The sequence below is a fragment of the Myripristis murdjan genome, chromosome 1 (genome assembly GCF_902150065.1).
Source record: "Myripristis murdjan chromosome 1, fMyrMur1.1, whole genome shotgun sequence".
Classification (NCBI taxonomy): domain Eukaryota; kingdom Metazoa; phylum Chordata; class Actinopteri; order Holocentriformes; family Holocentridae; genus Myripristis; species Myripristis murdjan.
In genome coordinates this window covers 17594294-17615210 of record NC_043980.1, presented here as the reverse complement: position 1 = coordinate 17615210, position 20917 = coordinate 17594294, and the positions used below count along the sequence as shown (strand labels likewise).

The 20917-nt window shown below is 43.5% G+C and overlaps 1 protein-coding gene across 1 annotated transcript in view; it reads right to left on the bottom strand.

Annotated features, from left to right (window-relative positions):
- Window positions 1-20917, bottom strand: part of ank2a (ankyrin 2a, neuronal) — a 101134-nt gene that overhangs the window by 61944 nt on the left and 18273 nt on the right. The window contains exons 3-24 of the mRNA XM_030071620.1: window positions 18968-19066; window positions 17155-17253; window positions 16840-16938; window positions 16425-16610; window positions 15207-15230; window positions 14647-14655; window positions 13948-14046; window positions 13700-13798; window positions 13389-13487; window positions 12625-12822; window positions 8441-8539; window positions 8137-8235; window positions 7812-7910; window positions 7360-7557; window positions 7107-7205; window positions 6738-6836; window positions 6062-6259; window positions 5145-5243; window positions 2845-2943; window positions 2631-2729; window positions 2430-2528; window positions 2186-2258 (exon numbers count right to left, since the gene is read on the bottom strand). Of these exons, the coding sequence (XP_029927480.1) occupies window positions 2186-2258; window positions 2430-2528; window positions 2631-2729; window positions 2845-2943; window positions 5145-5243; window positions 6062-6259; window positions 6738-6836; window positions 7107-7205; window positions 7360-7557; window positions 7812-7910; window positions 8137-8235; window positions 8441-8539; window positions 12625-12822; window positions 13389-13487; window positions 13700-13798; window positions 13948-14046; window positions 14647-14655; window positions 15207-15230; window positions 16425-16610; window positions 16840-16938; window positions 17155-17253; window positions 18968-19066 (2371 nt within the window). The remainder of the gene's footprint in view (window positions 1-2185; window positions 2259-2429; window positions 2529-2630; window positions 2730-2844; window positions 2944-5144; window positions 5244-6061; window positions 6260-6737; window positions 6837-7106; window positions 7206-7359; window positions 7558-7811; window positions 7911-8136; window positions 8236-8440; window positions 8540-12624; window positions 12823-13388; window positions 13488-13699; window positions 13799-13947; window positions 14047-14646; window positions 14656-15206; window positions 15231-16424; window positions 16611-16839; window positions 16939-17154; window positions 17254-18967; window positions 19067-20917) is intronic.

The following is a 20917-nucleotide window of genomic DNA, read 5'->3' as shown; positions in this document are numbered from 1 at the left end:
ATGTAATCATTTTTCCATTCATAATGTAGTAAAAGTCAATAATGCTATAACTGGCCAGTAATGTAATATATTTTCTGCACCAATAACATATAACATTATTGGCTGGATATTACATCATTAGCTGGCTTAAAAAAAAAATCATAAAAAATGTAATAACTGGAATGTAATAGTATACTTACATCAATTTATTTAAGTTTTATTTATTGGCTGTACAGTGTCGCACTTCCATAACACTTACCCTTGCTGTTGCCCCTTTCACATAGCTGCTCGAAAACATGACCACACACACACACACACACACACACACACACACACACAGTTTCCCTCTCTCTTTCTCTCTCTCTCTCTCTCTCTCTATGCCTATTTATTTGTTTGTGGCACTTGACTTGCCCTCTATGGTTTAATTGTTTGAGTACCAAATGATAATATAACAATAATATTCTAATGCATACATACCTTGTTACATTATTCACCAGAGGTTATTACATTATTGGTTCAGAAATTTTATTACATTATTGGTAAGTTATTACATTATCAACTTTTTTACATTATGAGTGGAAAAATTGTGATGTTATTGGCAGTTATTACATGAACGGTAGTCATTACAGTAAGCTACAGCTGTCAGAATCAGAAATACCTCATTTACTATTTTAGACCTTCTTGTCATGATCATAATCAGACTTTCAATAACTTTCGTGCAGTTAGTGTCCACCACTGCATTAACACTGACTCCACTGAGCTGCAACTAACTCTATAAACAGAAGTTGTTAGAACAATGCAGGGGTGCTTCATATCGAACTGCATGACAAGAGAACTTAGTCACATTAACTCAGTGGTTCCCAAACCAGTCCTCAAGGACCCTCTGACCTGCAGGTTTTTGTTTCAGCTCTACTCTTTCACACCTGATCCATTTAAGGGCTTCATGCTGATTGGTTGAAACAGATCTAGGGATGGTACGATACCATTTTTCTTTGCCGATCCAATTCCGATACTAAATTCTGCCTAAAAGCCGATACCGATCCAATACTGATCCGATACCAGCGTGCTTCTGCTGTACACTACCAACCTTACATGATATGATTGCTGTCATCAGGATAAACCCTTTGTAAAAAATCAAAGAACATACAGAGAATGAATGCCACAGAACTGTTCTTTTATTATCCAACTTAGTTTGACAGTCTAGACACTCTTAAACCGTTTTGCCAAATGGATGACATTTTGCAACTTACCATATTGACCCGCATAAAAGACGACCCCTCCTTTTCAAGACCCTTTTTTGGAAAAATACTTTTTATATGGACAAAATCTTGTTTGAATAAAAAAGCCACTGGCCGGTATCAGGCGAGCCAGCCGCGGCACTGGTCGGCATCAGGCTTTGCGACGCTCTGCCTGGCGACTCGCTCGCTTTAGCTCGCTCGGCGGGGCCTCATGTGGCTCAAGGTCGCTTGAGATGGCGAGCCTCCGTCATGTTTTTGTCAATAACTATTCTTTGCACTGAAAACAAGCGCTCCCTTACAAGGGATCTCCTACGGAAGCAATAATAGCTTACCTGCGCAGTGGCACCCTGCGTGCATCCGCATCGCGTGGTGGTATCAGTGGTGGTATCAGTGTATTAACAGGCGTACTCGCCGATTCTGATATTACCAAATAAGGCTATATCAGGCCGATCCCTAAACAGATCTACCTGAGTAGGCCGTACATGAAGGTGCATGGGCCTTAATTGGGTCAGATGTGCAAGCGTATAGCTGGAACAAAAACCTGCAGGACGGGGGGGCTTGAGGACTGGGTTGGGGACCACTGCATTAACTTCCACAACAAGCAGGCAGAGCAGGGCAAACCAGTCTTTTCATTTCCCACTACCTTCCAACTCCACAGACTTCTCTGTGACTGCCTCGTCTTCCATGAGCCTCATAGCTATGGAACACACAGCTATAAGAACCACAGCTACAACACTACATTACCCATAATACACAGCCCTTAGGAATATAATAGTTACAAAAAGAGAAAAAACAGTCTTCATTATAAGGTAACTTTGGATTATGTTGTCTGGCAGGATGAGCCTAAGCATCTTTACCAGTGTCCGGAACACGCTGACCTCCACATGGTCCTAAACATCAGCACATTATTGACTGTGTTTTGAGGGTTTAAAATTCATTAATTCGTTCTTTTTTTTGAAGCAACTCACCCTCTTCGTCAGACACGTCCAGTATCTCAGTCATGGTCTCTGGAACGTTCAACTTGTGTTTCTCTGTAACCGTCTGACCCATTCACAGTCATGGAAAAATACAGACAAAATAGGAATATGAGATACAGGGAATTATAGTTTTTTTTTTTGCCATTAAGAGTTTTTTTTATACTGTTATAGGTTTATTGGGCAAAGTAAACTGGTCCAAGATCTGGAGTCGGATGCGATCACTGGCGGAGCTTACCGTTGTCGTGGTGATGACCTCCTCAGTGACAACCTTCAGCGTGTCCACCACAGAGATGTAACCCAGACGTTTTGCAATGGACAGAGCAGTGTTTCCATTCTGACAGAAAAAGAGAGATAATGTGTGAGAAGGAGAAAGATGATTGTCTTAACATACTATATATTTATGACATATATTTATACATATAGTTTTCTTACTCACCACAGTAGTAGCATTCGGTTTAGCTCCATGCTGCAGCAGAACATTGATAATGTGTGTGTTTCCTTGTTGTGCTGCCTGGTGAAGGGGTGTGTATCCATTCTGTTGGACAAGACACAGGATATCAGGGGACTTCTGAATAAGCTAAAACAGAAAGTGATTTGTGAATGGCTACTGTATGTGACGTTATTGCTTTGCGGTTCGATTTGAATCCTACCTTGGTTTTCGCATTGACACTGGCACCTTGTTGTAACAAGAAGTTCACCATCTTGGCATTTCCATAGTGACAGGCCACAATCAGAGGGGTATATCCAAGCTGATGAGGAAAAAGAAGGAGGGGAGGACAGAGAGGAAAACATTATGCATGTACCCTTTTGTCTGGCACGTTTGTCTTGTTCAGCTCTGTAAAGGTGTCCACACAAAATATTTTTTACCTCAAACAGGGCTAGCCAAGGTTAATTATAACAAGTTAAAATGGGGAATTTCTAGTTTTATCTGTCAGTTAGCTGGAGATCACCATTAGCTCACCTACCACATGTCTTGCCTATGGGCATTTTAAAGGGACCAATCAAAAGCTGGATGTTTTTTAAAAGTGGAAGGAACCTTGAACACCCGAAGCAGACTCATGTAAACAAGGAGGGAAATACAAGCTCCGCACAGAGAGGGAGACCAAACCGAGATTTTTCTTGCTGTGATGCAACACTTAGAACCACTAAACAATCATGCTTCAAAAACAAAACTGCTTGATTTTGTATGCATTTGCTGAGCTATCCATTCAAATAAATAATTAGTCTTTACAAAAGATTTGAATTGAGCCAGGCGCAAGTAAACCCTAAGTTGGCTTGCTGTGGGTCTGTGGCAACTGAATGTGAAAGCAGTTGGTAAACACCAACTATTGAAGTAAAAGGCAGACTGCAGTTTGAAATAGGAGGGCACACCACTTTGTTTACTAATGTTAAGGATGAGATTGAGGAGGGATAGAACCCCTCAGGTTCATGCCAAGACCAACAGCCCATCTTGAACCTTATGTGTTAATGTCAAATATACACTATATTACCAAAAGTATTTGCTCACCCATTCAAATGATCAGAATCAGGTGTCCTAATCACTTGGCCTGGCCACAGGTGTATAAAATCAAGCACTCAGGCATGCAGACTGTGAAACAAGACATTTGTGAAAGAATGGGCCGCTTTCAGGAGCTCAGTGAATTCCAGCGTGGAACTGTCATAGGATGCCACCTGTGCAACAAATCCAGTTGTGAAACTTCCTCACTCCTAAATATTCCACAGTCAACTGTCAGCTCTATTATAACAAAATGGAAGCGTTTGGGAACAACAGCAACTCAGCCACGAAGTGGTAGGCCACGTAAAGTGACGGAGAGGGGTCAGCGGATGCTGAAGCGCATAGTGCAAAGAGGTCGCCGACTTTCTGCACAGTCAATTGCTACAGAGCTACAAACTTCATGTGACCTTCAGATTAGCCCAAGTACAGTACGCAGAGAGCTTCATGGAATGGGTTTCCATGGCCGAGCAGCTGCAGCCAAGCCACACATCACCAAGTGCAATGCAAAGCGTCGGATGCAATGGTGTAAAGCACGCCGCCACTGGCCTCTAGAGCAGTGGAGACGCGTTCTCTGGAGTGATGAATCACGCTTTTCCATCTGGCAATCTGATGGACGAGTCTGGGTTTGGAGGTTGCCAGGAGAACAGTACATTTCAGACTGCATTGTGCCGACTGTGAAATTTGGTGGAAGAGGAATTATGGTGTGGGGTTGTTTTTCAGGAGCTGGGCTTGGCCCCTTAGTTCCAGTGAAAGGAACTTTGAATGCTTCAGGATACCAAAACATTTTGGACAATTCCATGCTCCCAACCTTGTGGGAACAGTTTGGAGCGGGCCCCTTCCTCTTCCAACATGACTGTGCACCAGTGCACAAAGCAAGGTCCATAAAGACATGGATGACAGAGTCTGGTGTGGATGAACTTGACTGGCCTGCACAGAGTCCTGACCTGAACCCGATAGAACACCTTTGGGATGAATTAGAGCGGAGACTGAGAGCCAGGCCTTCTCGACCAACATCAGTGTGTGACCTCACCAATGCGCTTTTGGAAGAATGGTCAAAAATTCCTATAAACACTCTCCTCAACCTTGTGGACAGTCTTCCCAGAAGAGTTGAAGCTGTAATAGCTGCAAAAGGTGGACCGACATCATATTGAACTCTATGGGTTAGGAATGGGATGGCACTTCAGTTCATAGTATGAGTAAAGGCAGGTGAGCGAATACTTTTGGTAATATAGTGTATCTTAAAATATAAACAAGAAAGAGAAAAATGCTCTATTCTTTTGAGAATTGAGTGACATTCACCATTCTTTACCACATCACAGCAAGGTGGGCTGACCTACCATTTGAAACTGAATAGTCTGCCTTTAATATACACAAAACAAGTTTTAAAATAGCCAGTATTACGAGAGAACACTGTAAAGTCATGTGAGAGAGAGTGTGAGTGTGTGTGCTGTGTACCTTAGTTTGCTGGTCCAAGTTGGCGTCATGTTTGGCCAGTACCTCTGCTGCACTGACCCTGTCCTCCTGGGCTGTGAGGTGGAGAGGAGTCAGTCCACTCTGTAACACAGAAACCAGGAAGTTGTCTCTGTTAGCGTATGTCTAAATGCATCCAATGTAGAACGAATGTGAGGGAAGAACACTTACATCATTAAAAAAATAAAAATAATTTATTATTTTGTATTTTTTATCGAATGTTAACTAACAACTAATTGACAATTAATTAAGTTAATTTCAACTGGTCATTTATAACTATTTCCTAGTTATTTCTCTAGTGAACATTATTTAGCCATTAATTAACGGCAGATTAACAAACTGGTATATTGTATTATACCTGATAGGTTAATCAAGGACTGTCTTCATTTTCAATTTGTAAATTAAGATGTTTTAAGATATAGATTAAGATTAAGATTCCTTAAGACTTCTGTTTCCTTTGTAGCTGCTATTATGGCTTTTAGGGAGTTTGTTCTTGCCTGGTATGAGGATTTAAGCCAGGGTGTGTCATTTCATCTTTTTGGTTGCTTGTTCTCTATCGACTGTGGGCCAGTAAAGCTTTTTGATACTGTAACTGTGATTAAGAGCACTGAATCAAGGCAGCATGGCTAAGGAGGCAGAACGGCTGTCTGGTATATGGAAGGTTCCTGGTGTGATCCCCGGCTCGTCCAGAGAGTGTGTCAAAGTGTCCTTGAGAATGACACTCAACCCCTGACTGCTCCTGGTGAGCAGCTTGGCACCTTGCATGGCAGCCTCTGCTATCAGTCTGTGAATGTGTGTGTGAATGGGTGAATATGATGCAAAACATTGTAAAGCGCTGGGCAGTGGACTAGAAATGCAGCTGATTTACCATTTAAGTAAATATGAACTTGAAATTGTGTCACCTTGGTGGCTGTGTTGACGTGGGCTCCTTTGTCGAGCAGCAGGCTGGCCATCTCAGCGTGTCCTTCCTGGGCTGCCAGGTGCAGAGGGCTGACTCCCTGCTTGGTCAGTACGTTGGTCTCTGCTCCGTGCTGCAGCAGTGCTAAGGCGACAGCTGTCTGGTTCTTCTTGGCTGCAATGTGGAGGGGAGTGTAGCCATTCTGGAAAAGGAGAGAGATTAACATTCAATCACTTGTAACTATTTCCTAATGTGATCCTCTTTCTACACAGTTTAAACATATATTGTGCATGCACTATTATTGTTATTAATGTTATTGCTTTTATTATTGTATACTTCTGGGCCCAAAGTTATGTTATGATATTTCTGGTGCATAAATGATATTAAGTATTATGTTAGGTTTCGGTCAAGCACAAGGACTTCTACACAGTGAGAGATCAATGCAGATGGAACAGACATAAAAAAAAATTCTCCTCTAGGAAATGTAGGAAATTACTGACAGAAGCAGGAGGTGAAGCAGGCTGAGGGATAGTGAGTACGATAGAAAATAAATTACAACACTTCACATCACACATCAACTCCTACAATGCACTGAACATCAGAGACTCATGATATTATAGTGTAAGGTTACCCAAAGACGTATTTTGCCATTAAGAGTTTTTTATACTGTTTTTTCAAACCTTGGCTGTCGCATGAGGTGATGCTCCTTTATCTAGCAGTAGAAGTGCCACCTGTTGGTTGTCATAGTGAGCTGCCACATGTAGTGGAGTTAGGCCATTCTGTTAAAGGAAGCAATGGATTTCTCTTATTGAACAGTGTACCTTTATTTTTATACTATGTATGGAATACTGTATTCAACTTATAGGTTATAAGTTGTTCTTGAGTCTATTTCACGTACACAAAATCAGCCTAGCCAGGACTAAATACATCAATGTAACAGGTATCTAACTTAAATAAATTATGAATCACTGTACTAATCTCAGTTCACGTTATTTTGAGATTGGCTGTATATGGTCAATTCAAATACAGTGCACTGCTCTTTGGCTCACCTTGCCAGCATCGTCAGGGACAGCTCTGAGTTGAAGGAGGAGTTTTGCTACATCAAGGCTTCCATATTTAGCTGCTACATGTAATGGAGTGAATCCTTTCTGTAGAGGGGGAATTCAAGTTCATTTGAATCTAAACATACAAGTTATTTAGTTTTACTGTTTAGATGAGAATTAGTGAGTTTGTGTGAGAATTTGTATGCTTGCATGTGTGTGGCTGTCTCAGTGTGCATGTCATGGATCATCCTCTGCTTACCTTGGTAGCCAGTGAGTGTGAAGCACCGGCCTCCAGCAGCACAGCAGCAGTCTCCACCCGGCCCTCTCTGGCTGAGATGTGGAGAGGGGTGTAGCCGTTGGTAGTGGCAGCATCTGGATGGGCCATGTGCTGCAGCAGCAGCTGGACAATATCAGTTTTTCCCAAACGAGATGCAATGTGTAGTGGTGTTTGGTCCTCCTGTGGTGGCAGGGTAGTGGTGTTGTACATATGAGAATATGAGACAGGAAGTAAAACAACACAATCAATAATGCAAGAAAACAAGAGCAAATATCAAGGAGTCAAGATGGTGGGATTTGAAAGAAAGAGAAAAAATTAGGCAGGCACAGTAACCTATGCTGTTTTTGGTTTCTGAGATCATATATGTGAGAGCTTATTCATAATAAAGAAAAGAAGACAATAGTTAATATTGACTGCCGTAACGGCTGACTCACTCTGGCCATGGCGTCTACCAGAGCTCCATTCCTCAGCAAACAGCGAACCACTTCCATCTGACCTGCCCGTGCTGCCATGTGGAGCGCTGTTTCACCACGCTGAGACAGAAAATTACTAAAGATCAACACACTGTGCTAAATGAAACTTTAATGGCTGATGAAAATGCAACGTATCAAGTTTTTTCTCCAGTACTGATGTCACAGCTGGTTGCAGCTGGTTGCATAAGTTTGAGGTGTAAACTTGAAAAATTATTAGTTACTATGTGCCATAGTTAATCCTGACGACTGACCACATACTGCTGAACATTTACTGGTCAGCACTCACTATATTGCAGACGTCAGGAGAGGCTCCATTCTGCAGCAGAAGTAAAACGATGTTGAGGTGGCCCATGAAGGCTGCTACATGGATGGGTGTCAGACCAGACTAGAGAGAGAGGAGTAGGTGGTGGGGCGTCAGAGAAAGACAGAGAGAAAAAAAATGAAAAAATCAGTGCTGAATCCGAGCAGGTTACAACAGCTTCAATATGCAGACACATATTATACACACACACACACACACACACAAACACATACAGTATTCAACGCCAATATGAAACTCTGTCTTAAGCCATCACCCCCTAGTGTCTCACCTCAGTAATGGCCTGTATAGAAGCTCCATATTTGACCAACAGCTCCATCACCTTCACCCTGTTTTTCTTACAAGCGATGTGAAGAGGGGTGAAACCATTCTGGTACCAAGAGAGACACAGAGCAATGAGGAAGAGGAAGAAAAGAATAGAATAATAGAATAAAACTTTATTAATCCCCCGGAGGGGAAATTCAAATTGTCACAGCGGCAAAAGTAACAGATACATATAAGACACCATATACAAACCGGACACACAATCACAGTAGCACTGTGCATGATAAATAAATAAATAAATGACAACAGTATGGTCACAGACCATAAATAAATAGGTAAAAGCACTACGGTGCTGGGGGCCTGTCCCTGTAATTACGTGTGTACATGTATGTTGTGTGCGTGCGTGTTCGTGTGTGTGAAGCAAGGGGGTGTTCAGGCACTGTTGTACAGTCTGATGGCTGTGGGTACAAAGGAGCGCCTGAACCGCTCCGTCCTGCACCTGGGGAGAGTGAGCCTCTGGCTGAAGGTGCTCCCCCTCAGCCACAGCTCCTCATAGAGGGGGTGGGAGGGGTTTTCCAGGATGTTGTTCATTTTGTCCCTCATCCTCCTTTCCGCCACCACCTCCACACTGTCCAGCTGCAGTCCAACCACCCGGCTGGCCTTCCTCACCAGCTTGTTGACCCTGTGCCGCTCTCCCTCCTTGATCCCTCCTCCCCAGCACACCACAGCAAAAAACAGAGTGCTGGCCACCATGGACTGATAAAACATGGCCAGCAGCCTGCTACATATATTAAAGGACCTGAGCCTCCTCAGGAAGTACATGCGACTCTGGCCCTTCCTATATACAGCGTCAGTGTTGTCCCTCCAGTCCAGCCTGCTGTTGATGTAGACCCCCAGGAACTTGTAGGAGTCCACTATCTCCACCTCCTCCCCCTGGATGGTAATAGGGGTTGGGGGCTTCCTGCTCCTCCGGAAGTCCATCACCAGCTCTTTTGTTTTGGTGATGTTGAGCTTGAGGTGGTTCTTCTCTGACCAGCGGACGAAGCTCCCCACCACCTGTCTGTACTCCTCCTCATTGTCCTCGCTGATACAGCCCACAATGGAGGAGTCGTCAGAGAACTTCTGGAGATGGCACATTCCAGAGTTGTAGCTGAAGTCCGAGGTGTACACTGTGAAGAGGAACGGTGACAGTACTGTTCCCTGGGGGGCACCGGTGCTTCCCATCACCACATCAGACCGTGCGGACTGCAGTCTGACGTACCGTGGCCTGTTGGATAGGTAGTCTGTAATCCAGGCCACCATACTGTGGTCTACCTGCATGGTGTTGAGCTTCTCTGCAAGCAGCAAGGGCTGGATGGTGTCAAACGCACTGGAGAAGTCGAAGAACATCACTCTCACTGTGCTCCCCGACCCCTCCAGGTGCGAGCCCGCCCTGTGCAGCAGGTAGATGATGGCATCGTCCACACCTACTTTGGCCTGGTACGCAAACTGCAGGGGGTCCATGGAGCTGCTCACCTGGGGCCTCAGCTGCTGCAGTACCAGTCTCTCAAAGACCTTCATAACATGTGAGGTCAGCGCCACTGGCCTGTAGTCGCTGAGAGTTCTAGGATGTTTCACCTTTGGTACTGGGATGATGCAGGAGGTCTTCCACAACTGAGGAACCCTTCTCAGTGTCAGTGAGAGGCTGAAAATGTGGTGGAACACCTCTGCAAGCTGTCCTGCACATGCCTTGAGCAGTCTGGGGTGGATGTGGTCTGGGCCCATTGCCTTGTTGGCACGCAGCCTGGATAGCTCCAGTCTCACCTGGCTCGATGTAAAAGCTGGACTGGGGGGGTGGAAGGGGGTCGCCAGGCAGTTTGGGTGGGAGGGGGCTATGCTGCTTCCTGCACTGACCCCTGCAGCAACTGTGGCAGGTTGGGGAGGAAGAAGGGGAAAGGGGAGAATAGCAGCCGAAGTGTGGGTGGGGACAGGGGGGTTGTGGATTGGGCTGTTAGAGGAGACATGCCCTGCCAATATCCCGGTGGTGTGGGCTGAGTCGAACCTGTTAAAATACTGGTTTAGCTCATTGGCAAGATCATGGTTCCCCTCCACAGCTGGACCAGATGAATTAAGTCCTGTGATCTTCTTCATCCCCTTCCACACCTCCTTGGCGTTGTTCAGCTGAAGTTTGCTCTCCAGCCTCCTTTTGTAGCTGTTTTTGGCCCTTCTCAGCTCCCTCTTCAGCTCCTTCTGGACTGCCCTCACCTCCTCCCGGTCTCCTGACATGAATGCCCTTTTTTTCCTGTTAAGGAGGGCCTTAATGTCCTTGTTAATCCAAGGCTTGTTATTAGGAAAACACCGGATCATTTTTGTGGGAACAACACTGTCCTCACAGAACCGTATGTAGTCAGTAATACAGTTTGTTAGGCCCTCAATGTCCTCATTATGGTCCTCCTGGAACAAATACCAGTTTGTGGACTGGAAACAGTTTCGCAGGGCCTCCTCGGCTTCCCTGGACCACACCTTGACAGTCCTGGCGGTGACAGACTGCTGACATGACAGAGGTTGGTATGTTGGTATAAGGTGTATCAGGTTATGGTCTGATCTGCCCAAGGGAGGGAGGACATGGGAGCTGTATGCCCCCTTCACATTTGCATACAGGAGATCTAATGTTTTGCTCCCCCTTGTCTTACAGTCCACATACTGTGTGAAGTTTGTCAGTGTTTTTGTGATTGATACATGGTTAAAGTCCCCACTTATTGCAATGAATGCTCCAGGATGTTTTGTTTGTAGTGCAGCGACAGTGGAGTGGATGACGTCACAAGCGCGCGCCGCCACCGCACTCGGTGGAATGTAAACAACAACAGCAACAGCATGGGAGAACTCACGGGGCAGGTAGTATGGCCTCAGTCCCACAGTTAGCAGTTCTATGTCCGGAGTACAAATGATCTCTCCCACAGTTACATGTTTGTTGTTACACCATTTGGAGTTAACAAAGACGGCAAGACCTCCTCCTTTCCTCTTACCGCTTTGTGCTCCCCTGTCCGCCCGCACCGCCGTGAAGCCGGGTATCTCCACCGCACGGTCCGGAATGCCCTCGTTCAGCCAGGTCTCTGTGAAGCACAGCAAGCTGCATTCGCGGTACTCCCGCTGACTGTTCGCCAGTGTTGTGATCTCGTCCAGCTTGTTGGCCAGCGATCTCACATTTCCCATGACGATCGATGGAAGACAAGGTTTAAATCTTGTCCGGTTCCTCCGCCGTCTTTCCCTCGTCTTTACACCGGCTCTTCTCCCACGCCGACGCCTCCGTAGCTCCACCGGGATGTCTGTCGGCGGTGGCCCGGCATGGGCTCGGCGATCCAGGAGCTCTTCCCTCTTGTAGGTGAGCATTGTCCTGGTATGTCCAGTCCGGTAAGTAAATTAAAGTACCGTTTGTAGCACACACAAAAACACACGACGAGCCCACAGTTGAGGGCTGGATTAGTATACAAAACACTGGAAAAGTTAGACACCAAACGCTGCTGCAACAGGCTGCCACTCGCCAGGCGCCATCTAGCAGAAAAGGAGACAAGTGAGTGAGTGAATAAGTGTCTGTGAAGAGAGTGTCTGTGCTCTAGATAATGTACCATGTGTGTAGTAATAGGCATTTATGTATGATGTACGGTATGTATTTATATGTCATTCTTCCTGTCTGCCAGATGGGCGGTGGTGTGTATGTATGTGACTGTGAGAGTATGGGCTCTATCTTTCACACTGCACTACCCGTTGCCACTACCCGCTACCTGTGAATTACACATTTAGCAGCTTCTGCTATCCCTAAACAGTATCTTGCGGCCACACTATCCACTATACATTATACCGACTCCTTTATTTGTGCCTGGAGGTGTGTCCGTGGGCGTGTTTATGCGCTTTCCCTACAATTGCTATCCTGACCACACACGTTAGGGAAAGCGTATAGCGGGTCCTCAAAACCATCCGCTATCTCATTTGAGCTTTTACAAGAGCGCGCCCAGGCGGCTTCAATGCGCGTCCACTTGGACACATGTGGATGTGCACATGCGGCTCCACCTCCCCAATTAACTCGCCTATAAAAAGCCACCTTGCTTTAGCCTCAGTTGAACCTCAGTTCTGACGCAAGATAGGGCCCTATGTGTTAGTAAGTGCCAGCCTGGTTGTTTGTGTATTTGTCTTTATGTGTCCATGTGTCTTTACCAGTGCTCTAGCATTGGGGTTGGCCTTCTTGTCCAGTAGCAGCTTGGTGACTCTGTAGTGGCCACAGTGAGCCGCTACGTGTAGCGCCGTGAGGTAGTCCAGTGTGACATCATCAACAGGCGCCTTGTGCTGCAGCAGGTGCTTCACACACTCCACATGGTCTCCCTGGGCTGACATGTGCAGTGGGGACAGTCCATTCTGTGTGAGAGTGACAGGTAGAATTGACGGATGGACAAAAAAAACAGAGAAAGCAGAGAAAGCAGTGAAAGAAAAAAGTGGCAGACATAAGACGCAAAGAAAGGAGGTAACAACTGTGTTTCTTGTGAAATTACTGGAAACCTGTGATTTTTGTATTGTGGCATAACCATCTTTACTTTATTTCAGGCAGCAAAGGCCACAGTTTAGTCAGTACATGTGTTTGTGTTTATGATTGGTTTAACCAATATGGCCAACAGGGTTTTTTGAAGGCTAATACTGGCGTTTTCAGACTAAAGCTGCTGCTGACTCATAATTTGTTAAGATATTCAGTGTCGGTAAAATTGAATATTTCATGCCAAAAATGCACAGGGACTTGTTTTCCTTTATTCCACATAGTGTGGAAAGCTTTTATAACATGTGACATTAAAATTCTGCAACATGCCTCAACCGTGGTAGGATAAATTGCAGGTTTAAGACAATGAACAGGAAGGAACCAGCGGCAGATGACATGAGTAGCCAAAATCAAATAAAAGGGCAACATTGGTACACCCCTGCTCATCCAGTACCTTGGTTCTGGCTAACATGGGCGCTCCCCTCTCCAGCAACAGCTCCACTGCTGGGTCATGTCCACTCCTGGCTGCACAGTGCAGGGGTGTCAGCCCATCCTGGGAGAAAATCACAAACACACATAAACCAGTAGAAGCACATGAACAAAGTATGGCGGTCCATCCAATTTGTTTACTTTGAGGATAAGGCCATTAGCATCTGGTTTATACACTCTCTACCCTGTAGCAAAACCACCAGAGGGCAGCCAAAGTGTTAGTCAGCAGCCATTCATTTACCAAAGCTGGTGCAGCATCAACAAAGTAAGTCTCACCCTGGTCTTAGCATCTATCTGCCCTCCTCGGTCCAGCAGCAGGGCCACCATGTTTGTGTTGCCCCTCTTGGAGGCGACATGGAGAGGTGTTATCCCATTCTGAGGAGATAAACAAGGAAACAAGGGAAAACTTAACCATGATGTGTACTGAACATTTATGTACATAAATGAATTCACATATGATATTGGTGGAGTTCAGTATAGTTAGTGTTTTGGATGGGTTAAGAGAGGTGAAAACATAATGTTACCCTGGCTGTGAAGTCCACAGCAGCTCCTCTGTTCAGCAGCAAGGTGGAGACATTTACATTGCCATAGTGAGCAGCAATGTGCAGAGGGGTGAACCCACTCTGTTGGGGGAAGACCAGGAGAGAAAGGCAGAAGCAGGGGGACAGAGTTTGACAGAGGAAGAGGAAGGAAGGCAAGATGATAGGTGACACAATGGAGATGGAAGAAAGAGAAAAGAAGAGTGAGGAGAAGTAAGGATTGAAAGGTAGGAAGGGAGAAAGAAAGAAAGAAGGAAAGAAAGAAAGAAGATAAGATCTTTCTGCAGTGGAAAAACAAAGTAAAGAAAACTGATGCATGCAGTATTCTCATGAGGGAGCATGGCTGGAAAAAGAAACCAGACAAATTAGCACAAGATGAAGCATAAACAAAACTCATCATGCCCAAAAATAGCACATGCAAACCATAAGGCATGCATAAACCCAGCAATTCTACCATGCTTGCTAAAATAAGCAACAAAAACAAAAACATTAAAAAATGATTTTTGAACTAAAAACATCTAACAATTAAAATAAATGAACTCAAAAAAGGAAAAGAAAAACACAAAGCGACTATGCACTATGTGAATTAGCTAAAACGGACAGACTGACATTGATATAAGAAATATATATATATATTTAAATATATATACATATTACAGTGTTTAAGTGGACTTCACTCCTTACCTTCCCATTCTGATAGACATGGTGCAATTTAATTAAGAAACAGAGTTAACTTAAAGATCGAGCAGGTAATGTGTTTCAGAAAGAAAAAAAAAAACATGCCGTGGGCTATCTAGAGGAAGACAATTAACAACTTCTATATTTAAATACCGTCAGTGTTATTATCGAGTTATTATCATTTAATCATGAATGCAGTTACATGTTTAAGAACTACTCATTAATCCAAAAATAACAAATAAATAAACAAATAATTAAGTATGAAAAGGATAATATATATATAAACAAACACAATAATTAACTAACATTATGCCGGAAACTTTCCATACAACACAATGTGTTTAACTGTCAGCCATGCAGTGTACAGTAAAGCGCTGTCAGATGCAATATTTGTAATACATTCACAAAGATCAATGCCATATTAGTGGTACGTAATTCTCACATGCAATAATCCTGAAACTCCCATTCAATAAGGGAAAGATACAAATTAAAGAGCTGGTAGAGATGGTCAGAAGTGATAAAGAAGGAATTAAAAAAGAAGTAATAAGTATAATCAGTCTGTATACCTCCGTGGTTCTATTGACCATCATCTGGTTAGGACGCAAAGAGAGAGAGAGGAGGAATAGGTAGTTGGGTTGTTAGGGAAAGGGCTTTTCACCACAAGGTCAACATAAAACACAGGGTAAGCTTCCAAGGCGACATTAAACAGAGAAAAAAAGGAAAAAGCATTCCCTGTCATGAGTATCACATGAGTAAATGGCTAATAAATGAATAAAATAAAACTGTACCAAGATGCAAAATGATCAACTCAACAAAATCATTTACAACACCCTCCTCTTTTCTTTATTCTTCATTCTCCTCCTCAGTCATACATAAGTCCCACCTCCCCACTTAAATCCAGCATTAGATAGATAGATAGATAGATAGATAGATAGATAGATAGATAGATAGATAGATAGATAGATAGATAGATAGACAGTAGATAGTACTTTACTGGTCCCAAACTGAGAAATTCTTACAGTACCAGATTATCCAGTCATTGTACAGGAACAGCAACACACAAAATACATCTATCAACTCTAGAAGTGAGACATATAAATCTCTAGAAAAAAAGTATATATGTAAATAAATAGCTAGATCGCTAGAAAGATAGATAAGATAAAATAAACTAATAAAATAGCTGAGTACAAAGGATATAAGAAATTGATTGTGACTGAAGTGCAGACTTTCATCTTTTATTTAAGGGGTTGAACAACCAGTTTTATTCACTGTCAACCCAATTTCTGAGGCAATTGGACAAACTATACATAACATACAGTTTTTGACTTCCCTGGACATTGTGAATGTTTTTTTTTCTTCACCAGGGAAAAAATTCTTTGGTCATCCTCTTTATATGTCTATAAAGAGCATGACCAATAAGGTGACAATGTATAAAACTGTCTGTAATTCTTTAACAGTTAATGCCATATTTTTGGTCAACCCCTTAAATAAAGCTCAAGGTCTGCAAATCAATCAAGTCTTGATTGCTCCATTATAAATCCACTGTGGTGGTGTACAAGGGCAAAATTATGAATATTGTGTCACTGTCCAAATACTTATGGACCTAACTGTATGTAACTGCTCCTTCCTTCCCAGTGGAGTTCCCCCTGTTCCTCCCTCCCTGTCCTGTTTTTGAACTACACTCAGCCCACATTTCTGTTCCCTTTTTCCTTCTATCTCTTGCTGCACTCCCTTCCTTTGCTCCCACCCTCCTCCTTCCATCAGCCTCTCCCTCCCTTCCTCACCTTGGACTGGACATCAGCGTTGTGGTCGTTCTGGAGCAGCAGGGCAGCGGACTTGGTGTCATCCTTGCGGGCAGCAATGTGCAGGGCCGGAAGGCGGACTTTGCCCTTGGTGTCGTGCTCCAACAGGAGGGAGACCACAGAGTTGTGGCCCTGCTGGAGAGCAATGGCCAGTGGGGTGAAGCCATCCTAAAGGAGAGAAGGAGGGAAACAATGGAGGGAAACAGAGAAAGGGTGAGTGAGAGAATGCCACTGAAAAGAGGGTGGGTGGGAGTGGGGTGGGGTGGGTGATGACTCCATATATAACTTCATAATTTGTACAAGCCATCAAATAAGAGTAAAACATATACATACATACACACATACACATTGTATAAAATCCCCTCACCCATCCACACACACACACACACACACATACCTCTGTTGCAATGCTCTGGTTGCCTCCATTTTCCAACAAGTAACGAACCACATCCAAGTGATTTTCCTGGGCTGCCATGTAAAGTGGAGTAAAACCACTCTATTGAAGCACGCGCGCACGCGCACACACACACACACACACACACACACACACACAAACATACACACACACACACACACACACACACACACACACACACACACACACACACAGAATTGAGGATGGTGTGGACACATTCTCATGATGCAATACACTTGTACAGTTCAATCAATAATAATCAATCTAATAGCCTGTGTTCCCTAAGAGGATTCTCACTTGGGATTGAGCGTTGACATCTGCTCCTCTCTTCACCAGGAGTCTGGCCACCTCTCTTTGTCCAGCCAATGAGGCTATGTGGAGGGCGGTATTTCCTTTCTGTGTAGAGGAGCAGGGTTAAGGTTTAACACCCTAATGTTTGTGTATGTGTGTGTGTGTGTGTGTGTGTGTGTGTGTGTGTGTGTGTGTGTGCGCATGAGTATTTTCAAACATATGAGCTAGCTGAAAGAGAAGACCGCAAGGTTGCAGATTAGAGTTGACTCGATTATGAATTTTAGCTGACTGTGTGTCATACAAATAAATACGATTTACTATTCAATTGTCATTTTTGGCTCATTTTATGCTACAATTACAGTACAAACTTCATGGGACACATACAGAAAACTTTTTATTGCAATTTCTGCAAATTGCATCCTCCAAGTTATTGGGCTCTTGCATTTTCTTTGGTTTAAAACCAAAATGTACCCAAAGTGGTGCTGTTGTGTTTGGCTATGTGACTGAACCCTTGTCGTTAATTTCAATGCTTCCTGGCGGAAAAGATGCTCCCTAAAATGAAGTGTCATTGCAGTGCACATTCAAAAGGTTTGGGTGTGTGTACAATTTTCTCACTCTGCTGCACATAGACTTACTTTTTATATCTTGTTCAAAAACTATACTGTACTATACCAAAAAATCCATGTTTCCAGCCGAGCATTTTAAGTGCTGTATGGGTGTGTATATGTATGTGTGTGTGTGTGTGTGTGTGTTGATGTGTGCACGTGCCTACGTGCCTCAGTACAGATCTCAGCACATACATGTGCTTGCATGATTGAGCATGTGTCTCATTTTGAATGACGCCATATGGCCAGCCAATCAAGTGATTATGTAATGATTGTGAAAGGCCTACTGTAGATGTCGATGCACTTTGTGGTATACGTCTGTGTGTGTCTGTGTGTGTTTCTGTGTTTGTATGCATGTGTATGCCTGCACATATCCATTTAAATTAAAGTGAACATGCAACAATGAAACGTGAGAAGGACACAGAGACATCTGATATCGCCGTAACCTTTTTGAGAAGTAGACGCTGCAAATAGAAACTACTGTTTTCTTATTTGTGCAACATGCAATGAACACATTTTTTTTTTACTGCTTACTTGCCTTAATTAACTCTCAATTCTAACTGCTCAATAATCCAAGGATCTGTAGATTATTGACTGTTCAATGGCTAGAGCCATGTTGATGTCAGTCTGAGGTGGTGGACATGAGCAGCAGGGTGACAGATTCCCTGCCAGTTGTTTACTGTTGCTGTTAAGCCTGACATGTAAGACACCCGCAGAGTCGGATAACAATCAGCTTACCCTTCACTCTCTCTCCTTCTTCCCTCTTTCTAGCTGAAGCAGTTGAGATCAAATTATGTTACATTCTCTTTACATGATAGAATCTGATATACGACCGTGAGGATTTATTCCATTTATAGGTGCCTTTCTCCCTCTTAAGTCTGCTCCATGTCCACCACCATCACTGCCCTGGGATCAAGTTTCATACTTTCAGGGCCAGTGGGATTCCATGCAGTGATTTATACTGCACTATAGCACCCATAGGACTGTATCTCTCTCTCCTCCCTCCTGCTCTCCCTCCCTTTTTCCAGGAAAACCATAAACTGCTTAAGAGCAAGGGTGGGAAGGCAATAAGTGGGTGTGTCATGTGTAGGTATCGACTCCAGCAATGTAGATTTTCACTGCTTTGAACAATAACCACTAGCATCTAAGTTCATATCTAAATAAAAAAAAATAATCCCCTAAATATGAAACAAAATGTCAGTGCTTGTGTGTACCTTGGTGGCTGAGTCAACAGGTGCTCCTCTCTCCAACAGCTCCTCCACTAGCTCCTCGTGGCCCTCTTTAGCTGCCAGATGCAGCGCATTCAGACCGTTCTAAGGAAAAACAGACATTAAGATAAGCATTTTAGGACAGAAGTGTAGCGAAAATTTACAGCACGACTGAATGGAGTTCAGGTTCTCCATTGTAGAGCTTTTACTATGAACAATATAGACACCTGCATCATTTCAGTGCGCTGGGATGCAAATTTAAGCCAGTTATCAATACTAAGATATGACATAATGTACAAAATGTTGGTAAACTCTAGTGGGAAAACGTTCTCAAAAATATCTTCCCAAACAGAAAATCTGATTATCAATGCATTGCCACACAGAGGTAACTCAAGCTGATGTATCCTTTGCCTGATATTTTTAGTTACCATAACATCATCATTACATGGGGAAAATACAATTCAGTGCAATATGGTGGGGTGCTTTACAACATATAGATGCTTGTTCCTAGAAATGATTTGGGACATCAACATTCAGAAGCATAAACCAAAGAGTCAATCAGGCAGGAAATGAAGGTTTGATGTGAAAGTTACATCAAAAGCCTGTGATCCATCAAGTAGAACTGAAGACTGACACCAAAACAGGACAGGAGGAGTGCACAGTATAATGATCCAAACGTTTCATCACGAAAGTTGCAACTAATGTAGTACACACAAACAAGCACACACAGAAGAATTCTTCACCTCATCCTCCTCTTCCTCCATACTGTGCAATGTATCCCTGTGAAATGTGCCACCTAAGGGAGGATTTCAGGTCCTCTCAAACTCTCAGGTTCACTTTCCTTACTCAAGTCAAATATCAGTGTCTCTCTGTCTTATTTCCTCTCTGTATTCTATTCCTTCTTTAAGTCTTTCTCCACTGTCTTCTATCTCTTGACCTCTTGGTATGACACTCCACTGGTCCTCTGCTTGCCCTGCTGCCTCCTGGTTTCGATCCAGACGTTTAGCTGATATGGGCTGTCTGCCTCTTTCTGTCTCCCCTGCAGGCTGTGTCAGATGGGTTAGAGAGAGAGGAGCTGTGCCTCCTGGCTCTGGAGGCTCTCTTGGCACTGAGGTAAAGACAGGAGCCGCTATGCTGATAGCACCTCCATCACTGCCCCCCTCCTTTCCACTTACACACAAGGGCCTCATCACAAGCACACACATACACACACATATTATGTGAACAAATGCACATGCGCGCGCACACACACACACACACACAGACACACACACACTCTGTGAAGTCGTCAAATGCCAAAGAGTCATGGGGGTGTCATGTTTCTGCACAGTCATAGAGGGTATGTAGGACACACATACACACACAAACATGGATACTCTCATATTTGGAAGCTGCTTAAAATGTCAACCCTCCAAAAAAAAAAAAAAAAAAAAAAAAAAAAAAAGAGAGAGAGAGAGAGAGAGAGAGAGAGAAGGTGTTCCTCAAAGGCCAAAGTGCCAAAGTATGTATGTGAATGTATGGCACCATAGAAGGAGTGGTAAGCAGCATTACGACTGAACAATATCTCGATATCATATCAACATCGTGAAATGACACTAAATATCTTCTGTGGATTTGGACACCATAACACATGTTCTTATGGCATACAGTATCTGTTGTCTATTCCTGGTTTTAAAAGCTGCATTGCAGGAAAGTGATGTAATTTTCCCCAACTCATCTTACTGTTCTAGCTCTTCTAATATTTGTCTTTCCCACTTGGTTATTATTTAGGCATTTATCAAAATGTCTATTCATCAAAAATCTTATTGTGTGAATAATTCTGAAAGTAATATAATCCCTCAATATTGTCACAATATTAATATCGGTCAGAATATCTTAATATTGATTTTGTCCATAGCACCTAGCCCTGTATGGCACGAAATTGTAAAAATGAGTCCAATTAATGTGTTTATGTGA